At 39.9% G+C, this 20090-nt stretch overlaps 1 protein-coding gene and 1 long non-coding RNA gene across 3 annotated transcripts in view; one reads left to right on the top strand and one right to left on the bottom strand.

Moving 5' to 3' along the window:
- The window catches only part of RETREG1 (reticulophagy regulator 1), a 48027-nt gene extending 30392 nt beyond the window's left edge, over positions 1-17635 (top strand). For both annotated transcript variants that reach the window (XM_083747371.1, XM_083747370.1), the window contains exons 4-9: positions 9801-9927; positions 11060-11144; positions 11746-11883; positions 12295-12359; positions 13446-13572; positions 14548-17635. In XM_083747371.1, coding sequence (XP_083603497.1) covers positions 9801-9927; positions 11060-11144; positions 11746-11883; positions 12295-12359; positions 13446-13572; positions 14548-15032 — 1027 coding nt within the window. In that variant the 3' untranslated portion in view covers positions 15033-17635. The remainder of the gene's footprint in view (positions 1-9800; positions 9928-11059; positions 11145-11745; positions 11884-12294; positions 12360-13445; positions 13573-14547) is intronic.
- Positions 8429-15099, bottom strand: LOC310848469. Its single transcript, XR_014566430.1, has 3 exons — positions 10596-15099; positions 8491-10547; positions 8429-8443 (listed from the first exon to the last, which is right to left on the bottom strand). It is a non-coding gene; the product is annotated as an uncharacterized lncRNA (long non-coding RNA).
- Positions 17636-20090: the final 2455 nt, after the last annotated feature.

The raw sequence follows: 20090 nt of genomic DNA on the forward strand, positions 1-20090 counted from the left end.
AAACTGAAGAAGCAAAATGGATGATCAAAAGTAGAACCCAGTACAATCATAGGACAAAAATAATGCTCTGAATAATTTTAAAAATACCTTTGAACCATTGATCCCCTAAAACTGAAAAGAGAGAATATATCCTTCATGGTAACTATGGGTGCTGTCAGAATTAATCTCATTCCAAAAAAATCATAATTCTTAATAGAAGATTCATTTGGAAACAGTCTTGTCAAGAAGCAAATGGCATACAGTGCAACTTTTTATTCTTTTCTTTTTTTAGAGAACTTGACATTTTAGATCTTAAAGCATTATTGTGAAGCAAATAGGTAAGACCAGAAATGGGTTCTTTTGGAAGCTGTGATCAGAGACAATTATTTAAACATAGGAAAGCATATAAAGCAGGTTAGCATATGTTGATGGTGCCTGTGAAGCAGCATAATGCCTTATTCTTGAGATATTTTGCTCATTTAGACCTTTGGAAGGCACACTGGACTCAGATTGTGTATGTGTGTGAAAAGAGGAATACTAATCTTATAAATACATAATGTTTTGTGAGGCGTAGCAAGTAAGTCAGATATTTTTATTTTTTGTCATTTTAACTGTGTTAATGCTTTGGACAGATAAACCCCTGGAAATTCTCTAGTTGTTCCTGTCACTTGTAATTCAAAATTCAGTCTTGGCAAACTTGTTCAATGTAAGGAAAATAATAGGTATCAATCTGACTCGGTGAACAGATTACCAGGTAGTGTGGGTTTTTTATTGGCTTCTGTGGATAGTGTCACGTACCACAGAGGGTAGTGACTTACTGTATATGTGAAGCTATGGGGTGAGATTGTGCAGAGGTTTGGAGTTAAGTTTCAACATGGTGATGACGCACAGTTCTACCTCCTTGTTTTCACCATGACCCAGGTCTTTACCTACATAGGTTCAAACTGTGGTCAGTGGAGTCTGTCACTAGAATCATAGTAGTAGGAATGTCTCTAATACAGGCCATTTACAGCATTTGTATTCCCAAGGTTTAGTTAAAAACAAAACAAAAACCCCTCTTTTGTTCGCCAATCCTCGAATGTGATACAATCTTGTAATTTTAATTTGTTTTAAACTGCTTTTAATATTGTGTTTTAAATTCTTGTGATCCACCCAGGGACCTTAGGGTGAAGGGTGGGTAATTAATCAGAATAATAATATGTGGGTGAAGTGATTTATCTTTATAGTCTTTGGCTAAATTTGACTGGGTTGTATATAGGAACTTAAACATATCCAATGAAAACAGGTGTTGCTAACCCACAGCCCAGGGCCTGATGCAACCCTCTCAGCAAATTGTTATGCTCTGCCAAGTCCTCATCAGTTTTGTCAGTGGCAAAAAAAATTAAAAGGCATGACTCTGGGTTGTTGCTGTTTTTACAAATTTATTTATTTCGTTTTTCAAATTAAAATTTTTCAGAGATATATAAAACATATATCATAAAAACAAGATTCCTAGGAATCTCCTGGACTTCCATCCTCCCCTTTGTGGGTCCTATTATTAATCATTTCCTCCCACATCTTTTATTATACTCCAAATCCTTTGCCTCTTCCATTATATCCAGAATTCAACCTTAAACTACAAGTGATCTTCCAATCCTGCTAACAATTTTAACTATTTACAATGATTTACAATAAATTTTCCCCTTTCCTTATTAAAATTTTGGTCTTCCTGATTTCTGACTCTTCTGGTCTTTTTAGCCATTTCAGCATAGTCCATTAACTTCATCTGCCATTCTTCTCTGGTAGGGACTTTATCTTCTTTCCATCTCTGGGTTGGATTTAAACCCCTATACTCAGTCCACCTCCCTGCTACTCATTGGATCAGTCAATTGTTAATCATGGGGAGTGGGTAATAACCCCCCCAACTCAGCTGATCTATGTGGATCGGTTACGGGGGAGTACTGTGTACTTACCATGTGTGACAGAGAGAGAGAGTGTAGGATAGCCATGCCATTTTTGGTCACACCCACTACTGGCATATGGCGTTGAAGCTTGGGAAGGGATTAATGTGCCCGTTGAGTCCAACAAATATTAACCATCCATAAATTCTTTGTACCATGTTTAATATATTTAATATGGTCCTGCTTGCTCTGCTTGCCAACCCCATCTTCCTGCCTCAATTCCCCCCTCCCCAATTATTTCCCTCTCCAGGATGGTGACATCTCCCATCTTCTCCCTGCCTCAGTTGTCTCTCAGGACCACAACTTCTCCCTGCCTCCATTTACCTCCTCCAGAGTTTCCGTTTCCATCTCAGTGCCCCAGTTTCCCTCCCCAAGACAATAAAGTACTCTTCTTTTCTCAGCTTCTGAATCCACCAAATTGTCACAATATTTCCCCTTCCCCATAATTGCTCGCCTTGTTGCAGCTTTTCGTCAGAAATGCAATGGTTCCCTTCTTTCTCTCTCTTTCTTTCTCTCTCTCTCTCTCTCTCTCTCTCTCTCTCTCTCTCTCTTGCTTTTTCACCTACCAGAAAAGCCTCCCTTGTTGTCAGAGAGAAAGAGGAGATGGAGAGCCCATCTGATAGGTCATGGTGGTGCCTCCCCGTTGTGTCTTCCTCTGGGGATTCTAGCTCTGAGAGTAAATAAAAAAGAGCACAAATATTATATAGGGACAAGTTTCAAAGTCCTTGCATTTAATAGTTTATGAGTCATTGTTGTCTTAATCAGCACATTGTCACAATGCTGTACATGGTATATTTCTGTGTGGATCAAACCATTCTTCGTGCAGGTGTTTGTGTGTCTTACATAAGTCTCATTTTGCTTGCGAGGCAATAGAGCTAGAATTGACTCAGATGTTGGTTTTTCCAGTCGTCCACTACTTTGTATATTTATGTCCCTATAAAAGGCTTCTGTAGGAAAGTAATTACTGGTGGTAAAGGGATGTTTTTAATGTTTGATGTTTTATCGTGTTTTTAATATTCTGTTGGGAGCTGCCCAGAATGGTGGGGAATAAATAATGGGTGGGGTATAAATAATAAAATTATTATTATTATTATTATTATTATTATTACTACTACTACATGGGGTTGCTAACATGAATCCTATAGTCACAAGGCCATTTTGGAGATCTTCTCCTGATACCCACAAATCTTCTGAGATCACCCACCCAAATTCTCACTGCTGCCTTTGTCATGAGGTGCTGAGGGTGGTTACCTTGTAAAGCATGGGTAGGCAAACTAAGGCCCAGGGACCGGATCCGGCCCAGTCACCTTCTAAATTTGGCCCACGGGCGATCCAGGAATAAGCGTGTTTCTACATGAGTAGAATGTGTGCTTTTATTTAAAATGCATCTCTGGGTTATTTGTGGAGCATAGGTATTCGTTCATTATTTTTTTCAAAATATAGTCTGGCCCTCCACAGATTCTGAGGGACAGTGGGGCGGCCCCCTGCTGAAACAGTTTGCTGACCCCTGTTTTAAAGGGAGAAAGTACATGGAGCTGAAGTAGAAAATTGGAAGAGTGACACAAATCAATGTTCCGACCCTATTAGGTACATTGATTTCAAGTGGTCTGACAAACACACTGCAAACTTTTTCTGCTCCAAAAGTGTGCTCTGTTAATGTTTCTTTCCTACACCTATTTGCTGTGTAGGAAAATTATTGCACAAATTAAGCATCATTTTTCCTATACAAAATGGCTCCCATCATTTCTTTTTTAAATTTGCAGTTATTGTGGTGGTGTTGCTGCTGCTGCTGTGCTTGGCATTGGAATAGAGTGATGGTGGGGTATTTTCTCTTGGAATAAGTTTGTCATTCTTTCTTAGATAGGGATCCTTCTGCATTTACAATAGTATAGTTCCTGTTTGATCTGACATTTTTAAGAAATAATTTGTAGCTGATGGTCTGCACCTTTAGTCACTTGTTGCTTTTGTTGGGTTGTCCTTTTCATACTTTTGGAGAGCTGAGCCTGAGCTGAGAAAAGTTTTTTTGACTATAGTCACACCCCTTTCATGTTCCAGCAGCCAGTAAATGCCTACATTATGAGCATGCACACAGAGATAGTTGTTCATTGTTTTTTATTTATTGAATGCCCAGTATTCTAGAATTCTCAACTTATAAAAGTATAGGAAATTAGAAGAGGAACTACATGTCTCCCTGAGGTATAGTGAACTTTGTTATTGTAATCAAATGTTGTTTTCAGCTAATGAATGCTATCATGGGCTGTACTTTGACTCAGTGCCATCCTCTCTCTCTCTGCCATATCTCTCCTCTGAACTGAGTTTCCAAACTGACAGCTTGCACCATTCAGACGGAAGTGATGTGAAACCACTTCCATCACTCACCAACCCCAAAATCAGGATCATGCTTGTACACATGCCACTTTACAGAACTTTGATAAAAGTCAGGATATTTTGAGATACAGTGAGCAGGTTTTTAGTAGCTTGTACTAGAATGGGGCGTAGAGGGACATGGGTGGCACTGTGGGTTAAACCACAGAGCCTAGGGCTTACCGATCAAAAGGTCAGCGGCTCCCATTGCTTTGTCCCTGCTCCTGCCAACCTAGCAATTCGAAAGCACATCGACATGCAAATAGATAAATAGGTACCGCTCCAGTGGGAAGGTAAACAGTGTTTCCGTGCGCTGCTCTGGTTCACCAGAAGCGGCTTAGTCATGTTGGCCACATGACCCGGAAGCTGTACACCAGCTCCCTCGGCCAATAAAGCGAGATGTGCACTGCAACCCCAGAGTCGGTCACGACTGGACCTAATGGTCAGGGGTTCCTTTACCTTTACCTTTACTGGAATGGGGGGTGCAGGGGCACCGTGGTCTAAACCACTGAGCTCTTGAGACCTTTACCTTTTTACCTTGCCGGAATGCTAGCTGAATAATGATATTGCGTGGCAGCATGCCCCAAAATCTGAAAAACCTGCTAGTATACCACTATAAGCGCAGAAATCCCTGAGGTTTTTAGTTATCTTTCTCCGTAACAGACTGTACTTCAGTGCTGTCATTGCAGATACCTAACCATGCACAGCATTCATTTTATTGTTAAAATGGGGGTTTTGTTAAACCCTCCCCACGTGCTCTGTTTGGGATAAAAAGTACCCACACTCTCACTTTATAGGCAAATGGATAAGAATGTGTTTAATAAGCACACAGGTCTGGTTCAATTTCTGGAACAAATTGATTGACAAATGTCAGGTGTTATCTAGTTCTATCTCTCATTTCCATCTGAATCAGGAAAGGTGTCTGAGGTGCTAGATGGGTATTTGGAGGCAGTGATGGGCTGGATATGGGACAAAAAATTGAAGCAAAATCCTTAAAGGCAGAGGTGTTATGTGTTCCACGTTCTCAAGTCCAGGAGCTGGGAAGACAGTTTGTTCTGGACGGATTAGCACTCTCCTGGAAGTGTAAGCTAAGATACTCCTGGATCCAACGTTGTTCCTTGAGGCTCAGGTGACTTCAATAGTTGGAGTGCCTATTTCCAGCTATGGCTGGTTTGCTAGCTGCGGCAGAGATGACTTAACTAGCATACGCCATGCTCTGTAATTTCCACAGTGGATTATTGCAATGCACTCTACATGGGGCTGCCCTTGAAGATGATCTGGAAATTCCAACTGGCCCAAAATGCAGTGGCAAAATTACTGGCTGGAGTTGTCTTTAGAACACATATAGCCCCTGTTATAAAACTGCTGCATTGACTACCAGTTTACCTCTGGGCCCAGTTCAGGGTGTTCCCCTTCAAATATGGAGTAAGTTGATTCCTTCCTGTTTTCAGTGACCCAGTATCTAGTTTATCTTTCTTTTGTCATTGCCTATTTACCAGTTAAATATTTCTCTTTCAGAGACTTTATAAGTCCACCTTCAATCTCCCTTCCAAGTGAACTATATGTTTTTATGTTTTCTCTTGAGGAAGCTGCATGGATAGCAAGCCTTTTGGGATAGGGACGAGCTGCTTACTTTGCGTATTGATGAACACATATTGATAAAGTGCTGTGCATACTGGTGGTGCAATCAATGGTGATAAGGTTTTAGAAATTTTGATAGTTCTTTGCAGGGCTTTTTAAAGCTGGAGATCACAATCAGCTCTCAGATGGGTACCATTGCCATTCTAAGAGAAGGAGGGAGAAGCTCATGGTGAGCTTGTTTTATAGAAAAATAGCCTATTCTTTGTGGTTCTTTGTGATAACAGATATTCATTAAGCTTTTTGGAGTTTTACAAAAAATAATAAGAGTCTCGTTCTGCTTTAATAGGTTGCTTTTCTATCTTTTTCATAAAGATGCTAGAAAAGCAACTGACAAATTCTAGAGTTATGTGTTTATATCATCATATGTGTTATGTTTATCCGTAACAGAATCTGTAGAAATGGGGGGGGGGGTGCTTATTAACCTTCTTTGTCAAGCTGCCACTTTACTAAAAACTCCTACAAATTCAGCCCAAAAGATGCATCATAGATGCTTGCATTTCTGTATTCAGCGGGGGTTTAAAAAACAAGTCATGATCAAGAACAGCCTTTCCAATTTTAAAATAAAAATTGTTAGCAAATAAAGCCTTTGGGAATAAAGGAGCAGAGTGGGGGTGGGGAATCAGTTTGTCACTGTATGGAACAGATCAAAATGAGAAGCTGAATTGGGTGGTGAATATTCATCTCTGTTTTCAAGCTGTTAGAGGTGTTGGGAATACCGGAAGCTGTGTAATTGCTAGCATTTTGTTTGTGCTTTTATAATCCCTTCTTTGCCACGTCATAGTTACTTCATCCTAACTGGGAGCAAAACTAGAGCATCCATGCAGACACTAACCAACTCATGTGACTACAAAATTCCAGCACAGCTTTGGGTGGCGGCGGGGTGTGTGTGTGAGTTTAAATCGGTAATATGAGATGTTACTGACCTTTCTAAGAAAACCTCGGTGGTTTATTTTGCCTGGAGCAGATGTCTGGTTACAAACTGGCAGCATGAGACCATTAGTCATTTTCAGCGAACCTGATAGAACTGAATCTTCTGGCCCACACTAGGAATGGACTGCAACACTTGTCACAACTGCTAGGTGACATCCTGAGTGTGTGTCCCCTCTGTGTTTAAGCAGCTTTCACCAGAAGAAAGCCAAAACTTCAAGTCAAACATTCTTATTTCACTTCACTTGCTAAATATTTCTGTCTGTATGGGCATGCATAGCCTCCTAAGCTGGGCAGGATTTATCCTGTGACAGGCAAGTAAGAATGTGATGGAAATTTACTAAAGGCCTCTTCACAAGAAGGGGAAAGGGGGCTCAGGCAGCATGCTGTGAGGCAGCAGCAGGAGGTCCCTCACGAATAATAATAATAATAATAAATTTATTATTTATACCCTGCCTATCTGGCTGGGTTTCCCCAGCCAGTCTGGGCAGCTCCCAGCAGAATATTAAAAACATGATGAAACATCAAACATTAAAAACTTCCCTAAACAGGGCTGCCTTCAGATGTCTTCTAAAAGTCGTTGTTTATTTCCTTGACATCTGATTGGAGGGCATTCCACAGGGCGGGTGCCACTACCGAGAAGGCCCTCTGCCTCGTTCCCTATAACCTCACTTCTCACGGTGAGCGAACTGCCAGAAGGCCCTCGCAGCTGGACCTCAGTATCTGGGCTGAATGATGGGGGTGGAGATGCTCCTGGGACAAGGTCATTTAGGGCTTTAAAAGTCCACAGTGTGTACTGAGGCCTTCCTGGGATCCTGTTCCCACCTCACCCCATATACCCTACAAAAAGCTGTTCCTGAAGGTTGCAGGGACCCTATGAAGAGTCATTTGCAGATGGAAGGAGAATTCAGCACCTATTTATGAGATTCAAGTGCCTGTTTAAGAAAAAAGAAACTTTTAGGTAAGGTCAGATCAGATCAGAAGAATCTTTATTTGCATCAGCCGCTAGCCACAGCAATAAAATAAAATAAAAAATATAATAATAATAATAATAATAATAATAATAATAATAATAATAATAATTTTATTTATATCCCACCCTCCCCAACCGAAGCCGGGCTCAGAGCGGCTAACAGTAAAATAATACAATATTCTAAAATCATTTCATTATATGTACTGAAGAAAAAGGTAAAAACTTAGCTATGCAAAATACATTTTAGAGGTTTACATCAATAATCAAATAGATCTTATCCTAATTGCCCCTGTTAAAAAAATGCAGTTTTTGCTGTCACCTAATTAAAATTTTTGTGTCCTGTCCTGACTTCAGTTTTCAGTACATGTAAGCCTGGTAACAGAGTCTTTGCTTCTCCAATTTTGAGGGATAAAGCTAATGCTCTAGGAGGCTTAACATGCATAGGCACCAGTTATGTGGCACAAATACCAGGTAGGCCCAGGGGTGGGGACAGGTTGGACAGGTGCGGCTCTACTGCCCAGATATGCATGCATTACTCAGCATCTGAATAAGCTTTAAATAACAAAATGTTGCACACAGTTTGTTTGTTTGTTTGTTTGTTTGTTTGTTTGCTTGCTTGCTTGCTTGCTTGCTTGCTTGCTTGCTTGCTTGCTTGCTTGCTGCAACAGCAGGAGGAGAAAGAGATCAGCTTAATAATATTTCATTTTAAAGTATGTATCTCAAGGTCTGCAGGTGAGGCAGGAGAGGGGCACAGGGATTTGGTTTTCTTAGGGCTTTGATCTTTGATCTGGTGATAAACCAATTATTTTATACTAAAGCCATTTCCAAATCACACTCATTATTTTATAAATCCAAATTTTATACATCCAGTCAAATACATTTTATTGTTGTAAGCCACTTTCAAAAAAATTTTAAAAAATAAAAGCAACATAGAAATCACTTCCCCCCCCCCCAAAAAAAAAAAATCCAGTGAATAATCAAAGCAAAACAAAACCAAGTAGATGTTTTATCATTTTGTTATGTTAAGGAATAAAATATTCCTAAAGCCATCAGTGCACTACCAGAATCGTTAAAAATTGGCATCAACCGTCAGGGAAACAGCTGAGCAAAGACATATGTTTTAACAAGAGACAGACGCACCTCACTGTTAGTGCTTGCCAAATTGCAGAAATCATGGAAACGGGCGAGAAAGTGTGTGGGTATTTCCAAATGCCTTGTGCCTCCTTAAGGCAGTTTTCTACTGGATTGGGTTGGACAGGTTAGACTGCTTTTGCAATAAGGAATACTATTATTTGTTTAAAAAGAAAATAGGCAGGAAGAGATGCTTTGATACCTTGATATACCCAGTTGCAATTAAAGAGCTCAGTACCATCCACACAGTTTTGGCCATATATTTTGTTCACCTGTTGCCTCTTGTTGCCACTGAGCTTTCAGGCCTTTCTGCAACATATATAAGAATAGAAGCTGTAAATCTGAGTGGCAAAGTTCTTGTCCTGCCCAGCGTTGACAGAAGTGGTTGAGGGATTAAAAAAAAACCTTTGAGAGCAGGAAAAGCTCTTGTGCAGAAATGTCAAGTACAATTTAAGATGTGGCAGTTGCATTCGCTGTCTTTAAACAAGGCTGGTGTTTGAGTGCCACTTTACAAGCTAGGGGGTGGCAAATGTGTATTTGTTGCTGTCTGTATGTATATCAGGGAGCTGATTCCATTTCCTGGCATGCAGATGGAAACATGCATTTCTTCTGTATATATGCTACATTTTTGTGCACAAATGTGTAGTTGCAGGTGGACCTATGAGAGTAGTCGGACCCAGCACTCGGGGCAGCAAGTTGATCTCCAGGAGGGGGCTAACCATCATATTATGGCTATAACTGAGGATTAGTTTTGCTAAGTAACAAAAAGGTGAAATTATTTGAGAGCAAAGTCCCTGTTTGTTTTATTTGTTGGTGAGTTTTTAATGTTTGTTTTAATTTTTCAGCTGGGAAGTCATTGATTCCAAGTCTGAATACAGGATCAGGCTGAACCAGTGCATGGAAGAAGCAATGATGAGTTTTTTTGTCTTTCTCCAAGAAATGTCTCACTTCAAAGAACAGAACCCAGGCAAGGTAAAACGAGGCTTGCAATTTATCTTGTTCCAATGAATAAACTTCCTGGTACTTTGTGTCAATAATCAATGTATAAACAAGGATGTTAACAGCAGAACCATATATATGTGTACTTAGTGGTCCCATTCATCTTGAGGACCACTCAACAAGCTATGTTTATGGGTGCCTATTGTGATGAAGCACTATTTAGCCCAAGAAAAAAGTTCCAGGATCCCTTTAGATAGTGGAAAAGATGCCGTAGTATAACTTTGGATTGTAGTCAACAGCACACTGTCTCACTGTTCTGTCCAGCATCCTTTTCCAACATTGCAAGTGCTTTTCCTGGTGTTGCACCGCTTGAATTATGCAAGACAACCACTTAAGATCGCAAAATATGTTGGACCAGGTCTCATTATAAGCTGCCAATCAGTTTTGGGATTAATGAAATCTTACAGGTATGGATGTGTACGATAAATTGAATTACTCTCCCCACTCCTCTTTTAGCCATTGTTGTGGATGCCAGCAGTAGTGAGCTGACTTCTGCACGATGACTAGGAGAATATCCGTTAGTAAAAAGGGATGCCTGTATGCGGAAACACCTCTTGCTTAAATTACCAGCTTTGGAATAAATTGGGCTAAAACTAGCAGCAGGTTAAAACAGCTCCTCACTTCCCAGAAAGCACGCACACACTCCAGTTGTGTGTTGTGCATGTGCACATCTCTCACACCACCATGGGGTATCTGAAGAAACAGAGGGCAGTGTTCAGACTGGCCACCCAAAGTCGTATTACTTCCTGTTGCCCTCCCCACAACTTTGTATTTCCTTTGGAGTTGAAGTGGGGGCTCAGCCACCAGAATGATTGGGTGGGGATGAAACTGAGCTGCAGAAGAAGCTTTTCTCTGAGCTCCTCACTCACACAATGTATCTGTTGTGGTGTAAAAGAAAGTGAGTGACAAAGACACAAAAGATAATCCCCTATGGCTAACAAGCATTTTCATCACTCTTCTGATTTGTTTACTAAAATGATGGTGATGGAAGGTAGCTCTACAATTTTTGCTGTTGGTAAGAACGTGTTAAAAGCCATGTTTTAGTTTAGATACTGAATGTGGCAGTGATATCTCTAATCATTACCTGATGCTTTCTCTTAAACAGTTTTGCCTCCTGGTCTGCAGTGTGTGCACATTCTTCACAATCTTAGGAAGTTACATTCCTGGAGTTGTACTCTCTTACCTTCTATGTAAGTTTCTTCCAATTCTTCCAAGGGATGCAATAGTTACTTTACTTTCTCGGGGGGGGGGGGATTCCCATAGTAACAGGCAAACCACATTCTGCACAGAATTCACCATTGCAATTAAGATTCTTGAAAAGAAGACGAAATTGCATTTTTCCTGGCAGCAAAATAATTGTGGCTTAAATGTTAGGAAAATGTGATATTGACAAAGCTGAAGTTCTTAAGGGCAAAAATCTGGATTCCCTGAATAAATGAAGCAGTAAATCAATATTTATTTCCTTAAAGAGATCATGCTGCAGTCTCATAAACTTTTACATTAGGTGTAAGTTCCATTGAACTAATTGAGACTTCGACACTATGCTACACTAACTCCCCACACAATATATTCTTAGACGCTGTGGATCCCACTAAACACACACAGAGTGCTTTATTTAGCAATAGATATTTCTAACTTGCATGTTCCTTGGAAACAGACCATTTTATATGCTTCAAGAAGGATATGTAAAGAGTATTCAAAAAATGGCATAGCTCAAAAGTTTACTTCTCTGCAAACTTGTTGTAAAAAATGGTAGAACTTACTTATTTATATTTCCTACTTCTGTTGCAGTACTATGTGCCTTCTTGTGCCCACTCTTCAAATGCAATGAATTTGGGCAGAAAGTATATAGCAACATTAAGCCACTTCTGCTGAAACTGGACTTTGGCGTTTGGGACTATATCAACCAAAAATTGAGAGAGAGAGCTGGTAAGCAGGCAGCTTTGAATAGATTTTTCTCCCTGTGTAATGTCAGCTTTCTTGAGGAAAGAAGAAGGGATGTGTTATTTTTTGTGGTTGCCAGTTTATCCACAAATACAAACAAATACCAAAAAAACCTTAGGCTTCTCATGAGTGATAAGAGTAAAGTTTCAAAACCAAACAATGTTGTGTATCTTGGGAAAGTGAATATTTTACTACAAATGCATTGTAAAGCAGTGTGCATGTAAAACTTTGTGTAGAAATATATAATAAATTAATGCTATATAAATAAATTTTACACATGTAGAATTTATGCACATAAATCTCTTGATTTCTTTGTTAGCTACAACAACAAAACCTAGGAATATTTGACAAACAAAGTAGGTAACGGAAAGCTAATTGGTTTGTAATCTTTTCCAGAAATTATAAGAACAAAGTTGGCAGATGACAACAGTGAACTAGATGTATCAGCCTTGTGTCCTAAGGTAGGTTGGTTCTATATTGAGTTCTCTAGACTACAAATAAGCATATTGACTGTTGTGCTTTCATTGTCCAGAAAGAGAAACATTTCTCAAGCGTTGTCCACTCCTTTCTACTTGTTTGCTGCAAATTCCAGGTGTGCTGGAATTTTAAGAAGTTTCTACAGCCTGATCCTGTTTATTCAGAGGCATGTCAGACTCTGATCAGTAGAACTTACTCAGGAGAGAGGGCTCACAGGGCTGCAGCCTAGAGTAATGTAGGAGGCATTCTTTCTCTGAACCTGCTTTTTGGCATGAGAGGTTTGTCTTGTGAACGCAACAGGTACCACCACAATCAATTTCAGTCCGTGGAAATGAAAGTCACGACTCATCAAGCAATTAGAAACAGGGCTCTGATTTGTACAGCTGCCTTTGTATTATGGACCCTTTGAAACACAAAAAGATTTCATCACAGTACAAACTTATGTGTCTACTTCTTCAGCACCTGGAGGATGCAAATATTGGCATTAACAGTCCTGTGCCGATTTTCAAAGTGTATATGTGACGGGGGATCAGGATCCCACAAGCCCATTCCACCTCTCCCTACAGCACACAGCCCTCACTTGTTTATGCATTCCATCTAATGTGTATATATAAAGATAGGGGAGGAAAGTTTGCCGCAGTGTGCATTACTTTACACTTGCATTGAACAGTATTGCTATTTCTGTGTCCATTCAATCAGTATGGAGACAGCCTTCTGGAGCATCTCACAATCCCTTGTATTGTGCATTTAACAGGGTATTGTTAAAATACATTACTATACAATGAAGCAACAATGAAATATTGTTGCTGCATAATTGCATAATCCTTGTATCTTGTAGTTAGAACTTTACATTCCACAAGTATATAAAGCAAGAGTTTCTTGAGATGCTATCTAAGTTATACCTAGAGTAGACTCATAGAAATATAACTAACTCATAGACATAACTAACCTGAATCCAGCTATTTCAATTAAATCAGTGGATTCAAGTGAGTTAACTTGGTGTAGGTATTCAGTTTAGCATAGAATTTAAGAGTGCCATGCTTGACAGTTTTCTTTTTTTCAAAATACAGGTTAGCCCTACAGTCGTGGCCAGAGAGATGTCTGTATCAGATACTGATATATCGGAAGTATCTTGGACTGACAATGGGACTTTCAATCTTTCTGAGGGCAACACTCCACAAACAGACACATCTGATGGTACGTGCATCTTGATTCCAAATTTGTAGGGGGGATTTTTGCATATGAAAGCACTTTTATTTAATTCTGTCCCTCTCAAGTCTATTTTTAGTTTACCTGGTAATCTACATTTAATGATTTATGCACAAAAAGGTATCATAAGTAGATACTTTTATGTTAAAACTATAATGGTAGAAAACTAGACACCACCATCCCCAACTCACAGATGACATTTTCCTATTCTAACTAAAATATTTGTTCACTAACATTTGCTTTGCAAATGTTGGTAACTGTATCATCAGTGATCACTTCTCAGTGTGTTGTATGAATGAATAAGGCATGCACATTAATGTAAATGGTCTGAGGGTATCAGATGATGTGAGTCACTGAAGAAGCTAAGGGCAGACCTGGTTAGTAACCTAGATGGCGCAAACCAATCAGATTGGTAGGGTATAAATAAAAAAAAATATTATGTTTATGATTATGATAAAAAGAAACTGAATGCAATCAAATGAACTTATAACAGATCAGCTGCATGCTTTATTAAACCAGTGACCTTCAGCCTTTCCAAATCTTGGGTAACATTCAACAAATTTCACTCAGAGTAAACCTAGTGGCCCTAACTTAGTCCTGTTCATTAAATACGTTTGCTCTGAGTAAAATTTAGTTGATTACCATTCTTAAAATTTACCCTTTGTCTATAACTTCAATATTTACCTCTCTAGATTTGTTCTCTCGGTCTTCTTTCTTCCTTTTCTTTTTGTCTGTTTTGGGGAGGAAGTGTTGATGTACCCAGTAGGCATCATGTCTTACACCTTTAATCATTTTGGCCTTTTATGGAGTCCATCCAAGTTGATTTACATGCCGACGTTTGTTTTTGTTTTTGAGTATTCCTGGAAGTGGGCATGACATTTATTTATTCAATAGATATTTGTGTTGTATCATATCACAGAAACAAGCTGTTGATAATGGCTTCTCCTGTCGATTGTTCAATAGATTTTGATCGCCACGAGGAAGCTTTCGCAAAAGATCTCGCAGAATTTCCATCCGTGGAAAACGGTGCAGGAACAAATGATGACGACGATTCAAGCATTGGCATCCCTGTCTGTCAAGAGAGAAAAAAGGACCATCTCTCTACCACATCAGCTTGCCGTACCAGGCAGGATAAGGAGGGGCACTCTGCAGCAGGCCTTTCCTTGCCATTGATCAGCGACCCGGCTTTCAGCTTAGTAAGAGCAGTTGCCGGAGATGTTGTTACGTCGGTGGTGTCCGCAGCTGTCAGAGACCAGTTGCAGTCTGTGCAAGGCGACCCAAACTTAAGCGAAGAGACAGACACAGAGGAAGGCGATGATTTTGAACTGCTTGACCAGTCAGAGCTTGAGCAGATAGAAAGCGAACTGGGGCTTACCAAAGGCCAAGAGGCAGAACCACAAGAAAAGAAGTCTTTAGGCTTCCTCTCAAACCTGCTTGGGGGCCATTAACTGGAGCTGCTTAATAGTATAGAGAAAATAAAATATAGACCATGTGAAGTGCAAAAGAAGAAAAAAAGGAAAATGATGAGCTGTAAGCTTTATCTATTATTTTAGATGTGCTGTTATGTCCTCCATGCAAAGTGTACTAACTTGTTGCAGATCAGTTGATGCTGGTAGTTTTGTTTCTGATAGTGATCCCATAGAAATGAAAAACGTATCTCATTATTTTGTATCAAATGAATTTAAGAGGCAAGGTTTTAAAGAAATAGATATATATATATATAAATTGCCAAATATAGCTCCCTCGTGGCTGTAACCAAATCCTTTTCACCTCCAGCCTGTTTACTCTTACTTTTCAAGCGTTTAGGAGCAATGCTTCAGGGAGAGAAGATATCAACAGGAATCAAGAAGCCATCATGTCCTAGTTACCTCCTATGTAGCAGAATATCTAAACCTCCAAGAGTAAACAAATGTCTGATAGGCTCAGAGACTCTGAACCCTTTTGCAAATATCTCTTATTTATGACTCCAGGCATCATCATTGTAACTGATTGCCATCATTTGTGTTACCTATATGAATTCCTGGAGATTCTTTTCACACAGGACAGTGTGATGCATTTAAAATTTACTTCCATTCTTGTAGGCCATTAACCTAACAGAATGGCATGATTTCATGCTTTGTGTACTCTTTTACTAGCTTCATAGCAAAAGGAAAGAACAATACATTTGAGGCAGTATATAAGCCATCTACGTGTAGTATATGTATATGCAGTGTGGGGTTGAATTTGGGTTTGCGGCAAGGAAACCAGGGAGATTTCAAAAACTGAATAGACAGTCTCCAGTTCATCAATTCTATGCTCTTAGAACCTAAGTATTACATTGCATCTAAAATGAAAGAAATTGACTGCTATATTCAGTTCCTCAAGAACTACTGCTTGCAAAAGAAATGTAGACTATTCTATTCCTAGCATATAATTAGAGGCTGTTGCCATGAAACACTCCTAATTTTAACAACTTGCATATTGTGTGGCTGACTCTGGATCATCTTAAAATGTAACTTGTCTTCTCAGCTTTGTGGTTTACCTTTAAAGTTGACAGTAGCAGGCAGTGCCTTATCAAGGTAAACCAAAGTTTTTAAAAAAAGAAATACTGCTAGTTCTAATAGTATGTTATAAAAAGCCAGCAGATTGAGGGACCATATCGGCTGTTTTGATTAATCTCAAACCGTTACAGATTTTTACTGGCATTCTAACAGACATGGTTATGTTGTGAGCCTCTAAAAAGTACAGCCCCAGTTTATAGGGTGGTGCTCTTTTCCCACCATAGCTTCCATTTTCAATAGGCAATGTGCGTAGTATCACTGCCCAAAATGTTAACTTGGGAAGGATATGTTAGGAGCTCAGTTTCCTTCTCTTCCCTCCTGCCCTACGCAAGGTGTTTAAGGAGACCCCAGACAGACAAGACCAAACTACCCTAATGTCAGCTCTCATTCCAAAGCAGCTTGGTCAACTATCTCCGTACCTGGCTTGATAATGATTTCACCTCCCATCAGATGGGGGCATGGTGAAATGGTTATGCAAAATGCAGGGATTTGGAAGGTACTACAGACTCAAATGGATACTTGCTTAGTATTGATTCTGCTAATGCCTGTGGTTTTATATATCACAGACACAAGCAGAATCGTGTGTGCGTGTCTGCCAAGTTTTCTGTTGGTTAAGTGGGTGCCTTCATTCTTCAGCCTAGAGTCACGTGGATGAAAGTGAATTTAGGCCATGCAAAAGATGGGAGACATAAACATTAATAATATTTACTCCCAAGTCCCACTGACTTTCAAGCAGGTTTGTTCCTTAGTGGGTTTAGGATTGCAACAAAGCAATTGCCTAATGCAAGATTCTGACAGTTGTTTCCTATCAAAGATGCCCCACAAATAGTGTACTCACTATCTCAGGTTTTTATGTAGCTCTGGCTTTGATACCATTGGGCAGTGCTCTTATTTTATTTTATTTTATTTTATTTATTTTATTAAGAAGTTGTCTATGAACAAATAAAGGAATAGAGGAAAGCACTTCCACCCAAGAGAATGCTGTACCCATAAATAGAGATATGCTCAGCAGAAGCTCACAGTGACCTCTTCCCCTTGGGTTCCTTTTTCATGGTGGAAGTGCAGTTAATCAAACTTTATCCATTCTATAGATACGCCCCTTCAATCCTAAACACATTTACTTGGGAAAAAGCCCTACTGAATTCAGTGAGATTTACTTCTGAGTAAGCATGCACCAGATTGCGCAAATAGTTGAGGCTGCTTAGGGAGAGAGCAGGGAGGGGTTTGAAGAAGACTTGTAAGAAGACTGGCAGAGTATCTTCCTAGCTCATACCAGCTGTGTTGTAAAATGTAACTGTGTGCACTTTATTGTTGTTTTTAGAAGAAATATTTCAGGGATTTCCAAATATCCAATACTGTGGTGGTACTCTTAAAAGGACTGAAGTTCCAACGTTCATCATTAAAAGCAGCTGGTGGGCCTGCTTGAGACTTCCTGTAAACCAGTTTTTCTGGTATCGAGACAAAAAAGTACGATCGTAATATTATAAAATAAAGCCCCAGTCCTGAAAACATTTGTTTGTGTAGCTGCACTGATTTCTTACTTCTTCCATCTTCAGCATCTTACACAGAAAAGAGATGTTGTGATTAACTACCTGGGGGCCTTTGCATTCTCTTTTGAAAATTCTGAACAGAGGCTGGATGATCTATTTATGGTACACCAAAGGGCTTTGAGTGGGTATGGCCAATAGGATTTGTTCTCCCCTGCCGCCTTTGAACTGCAGACTCTTGTTTAACAAAGCCCAAACTACATTACAAACGCACATTTCAAAAACAAGTTTACAATGTGGCACAAGCTGCAGTTTGAGCAATGAGTCTAATGCCCCCTGCAGCATGGGAAATGACTTGTACGCTGCTCCTTGGATTTTGGCTGCCTTTGTTGACATAGGAATTGATTCCCACTTAGTAATGTAATAGCTTCTCTAAGCTCATCCTTGATGGTGAGAAAAAATATTTCAAATTCTTAGGAGCCAGCACCCAACTTTTAAGTATCAGTTCATCAAAGGCATGGGTAAACATTTGATTTCTAGAGGTCTATCATGGGTAAAAGCCTCAGCGCCTAGGACTTGCCGATCGAAAGGTCGGCGGTTCAAATCCCCGCGGCGGAGTGCGCTCCCGCTGCTCGGTCCCAGCGCCTGCCAACCTAGCAGTTCGAAAGTACCTCCGGGTGCAAGTAGATAAATAGGGACCGCTTACCAGCGGGAAGGTAAACGGCGTTTCCGTGTGCGGCTCTGGCTCTGGCCAGAGCAGCGATGTCACGCTGGCCACGTGACCCGGAAGTATCTCCGGACAGCGCTGGCCCCTGGCCTCTTGAGTGAGATGGGCGCACAACCCCAGAGTCTGTCAAGACTGGCCCGTACGGGCAGGGGTACCTTTACCTTTACCTTATCATGGATATGGGCTAACATAGATTTCCAATCCTGCTAGTGTAGTCCTCATATTAGCTTTCTGTACTCCAAAACATTACAAATGGTATCAGAAGAAGCCTTACATTTCCTTAAATGTGCTCCAGGACATTCTAAGTAAAAACCATCACTATGCTTTACAAATTGCAGAATGATCCATAAAACACTGATGGGATCCCTAACCCACGGGGTCACAATTTCATGAAAAATCTGACATCCAATTCATTCAAAAATGGTGCCAAACTCTAGCAAATTCTCCCTTGCAAGGCTCGGCGGTACAAACAGAATATTTTACCATGTACCAGCAAAATCAGCCCTCAGTGACTTAAAATGCGAAAAAAATGTTTTTTCAAAAAAATCCCAAACCCGTTGAGGTCACAATTTAACCAAAAATCTTATGTTGTCCAATTCATTAAAAAATTGTGCCAAACTGTAGCAAATTTTCCCCTGCAAGGTTTGGCAGGACAAACAGAATATTTTATCATAGACAAAAAAAATCATCCCTCAGTTTCTTAACCCACATTTTTTGCAAGAAAATCCCTAACCCACAAGGTCAGAATTTCACCAAAAATCTGATGTTATCCAATTCACTCAAAAATGGTTATAAACGGTTGCAAATTCTCCCCTGAAAGGTTTGGCAGTGGAAACAGAAGAGCTTTTATCATAGGCCAAGAAGTCAGCCCTCAACTACTTAACCTGCAGAAAACATTTTTCTGAAAAAATCCCTAACCTTGCAGGGTCAGAATTTCAGCAAAAATCTGACGTTATCCAATTCACTCAAAAATGGTGCCAAATGGTTGCAAATTCTCCCCTGACAGGTTTGGCGGTGGAAACAGAAGAATTTTTATCATAGGCCAAGAAATCAGCCCTCGGCTACTTAACCTGTGGAAAAACATTTTTTAAAAAATCTGACGTGTTCCACAAACATCCTAGTTATTTACAAATGCAGACACAACTGTATTACCATATAATAAATTGTATGTGGTTCCTTTTGTTTAAAGAAGGGAAGTTGGATCTAATACAGTCGTACCTCTGGTTATGGACTTAATTTGTTCCGGAGGTCTGTTCTTAATCTGAAACTCTTCTTAACCTGAGGTACCACTTTAGCCAATGGGGCCTCCTGCTGCCACCATGCAATTTCTGTTCTCATCCTGAAGTAAAGTTCTTAACCCGAGGTACTATTTCTGGGTTATTGGAGTCTTTAATCCGAAGTGTTTGTAACCCGAGGTACCACTGTACAATGAATTGTTGGTACCTCTGGCCCGCAAGGATTTCCCTTACACTTTTTGTTCTGTTCTGCATTTAGCAATAAACAAAAAGCTACCACTTACACTGGTACTTCATCAGGCCTCATTTCCTGTTACCCTTGAGAGAGAAGAAATTATTTTCCCATTTGTCTGCTCCTGGTAAGCACATAATTATGAGGACCTCTGTATGATCTTCACTACGGTAACTTCTCTCTTGCAAACTGATATTATATTACAATTTCTGGTTCAGACCCAGGGGTGTTTTCAGTATTTAAAATTTCAGTGTGAGAACTACCCCTTAGACCCTCAAAGCAGAA

Source organism: Podarcis gaigeae (genome assembly GCF_964106915.1).
Source record: "Podarcis gaigeae genome assembly, chromosome: 7".
In the NCBI taxonomy this organism is placed as follows: Eukaryota; Metazoa; Chordata; class Lepidosauria; order Squamata; family Lacertidae; genus Podarcis; species Podarcis gaigeae.